This window comes from Meleagris gallopavo, chromosome 12 (genome assembly GCF_000146605.3).
Source record: "Meleagris gallopavo isolate NT-WF06-2002-E0010 breed Aviagen turkey brand Nicholas breeding stock chromosome 12, Turkey_5.1, whole genome shotgun sequence".
NCBI lineage: Eukaryota > Metazoa > Chordata > Aves > Galliformes > Phasianidae > Meleagris > Meleagris gallopavo.
In genome coordinates this window covers 1,235,297-1,236,471 of record NC_015022.2, presented here as the reverse complement: position 1 = coordinate 1,236,471, position 1,175 = coordinate 1,235,297, and the positions used below count along the sequence as shown (strand labels likewise).

General features: G+C 58.9%; 1 protein-coding gene across 1 annotated transcript in view; it reads left to right on the top strand.

Annotated features, from left to right (window-relative positions):
- The window catches only part of HCN4 (hyperpolarization activated cyclic nucleotide gated potassium channel 4), a 99,661-nt gene extending 98,492 nt beyond the window's left edge, over window positions 1-1,169 (top strand). The window contains exon 9 of the mRNA XM_010717165.2: window positions 1-1,169. This exon is cut by the window's left edge and continues 40 nt beyond it. Coding sequence (XP_010715467.1) covers window positions 1-1,074 — 1,074 coding nt within the window. The 3' untranslated portion in view covers window positions 1,075-1,169.
- Window positions 1,170-1,175: the final 6 nt, after the last annotated feature.

The following is a 1,175-nucleotide window of genomic DNA, read 5'->3' as shown; positions in this document are numbered from 1 at the left end:
CCTGCCGGTTTGGGGCAGTTCCAGGTGGGATCCCCTCCCGCTGGCTCTGGGCAGCAGGGACTGAGCGGTGCGTCCTCAGCGGGGCTGAGCCAGCTGCAGCAAGCACCTTCTGGGTCGCCCCTGGGGACAGCTCAGCCCCTGCAGCAGCAGCAGCTGCAGCGGCAGCCCTCCCTTTCCAGCAGTGGATTTGGGCACTTCCAGCAGGCCGTGGCCAGCTCTCCATCCACATCACTCACCCAGCTCTCATCCAATTCCCCCCCCGGCCTTCTCAACCAGTTCCAGCCCGCCACAAGACCGCTGCAGGGGGGACAGTTACAGCAGCTCTCGGGCAGTGGAACTTTGGGGGGAATTAATCACTTCCAGCCCCCTCCTTCTTCCAACTCTCCATCCTCCAGCCTAAGCCAGCTGGCACAGGCCTCTGGCGGGCCGTCCTCAGGCCTTTGCCAAACACAGCCAAGTGCATTAGGATCTTTAACTGGAACGATAGCCCAGCTCCACCAAGAACGATCCCCTTTTGTCTCCGCGTCTCCTCTACAGCAGCCCGGCGTCGCCTCTCCCTGTTACACCCCTTCTGGCCTTAGTCCTCCTACTCAGAGCCCAGTGGCAACAAGGACTTTTCAGTGTGGCCCGCTCGGGGCCTCGGGCTCTCACGGCTCTCTGCTCCTGCCTCAGACCGCCAGCCCACCTCCGCAGATCCTGCAGTCCAAGAGCACGCCGCCCGTGCCACCAGGACGCTTGAACCAGGACATCAAGTTGATTTCTGCTTCCCAGCCATCCTTGCCCCAAGAGCTGGCTCAGACACTGAGCCAAAGTTCTCATTCCTCTAGAGAATCTGTTTCCAGCTTCTCTCCTTTTCCCGGAGGAGGGACTGGACTTCTCGGGAAGCCTTGTAGCTCAATTCCTGGGCGTGTGACTTTACCACGTCAGATGTCCTCAGGTTCTTTACCGCACCCGCTGGTGTTCGGGGCCAGCGCTGCAGGCACCGCTTCTCTGACTGCTGGTGGGCGGAAAGAGTCCATAGTGCTCACAGGGGATCTGGAGCCTGTCAGATCCAAACTGCCCTCCAATTTGTGAGGACTCCTTCCGAGAGCTGGTAATGTCAGCCGTGCAGTTCGGTTCCTGATTAGACTTTCATGAATCATTTTTTGCCTTTTTTATTTTTCCCTCTTTTTTTT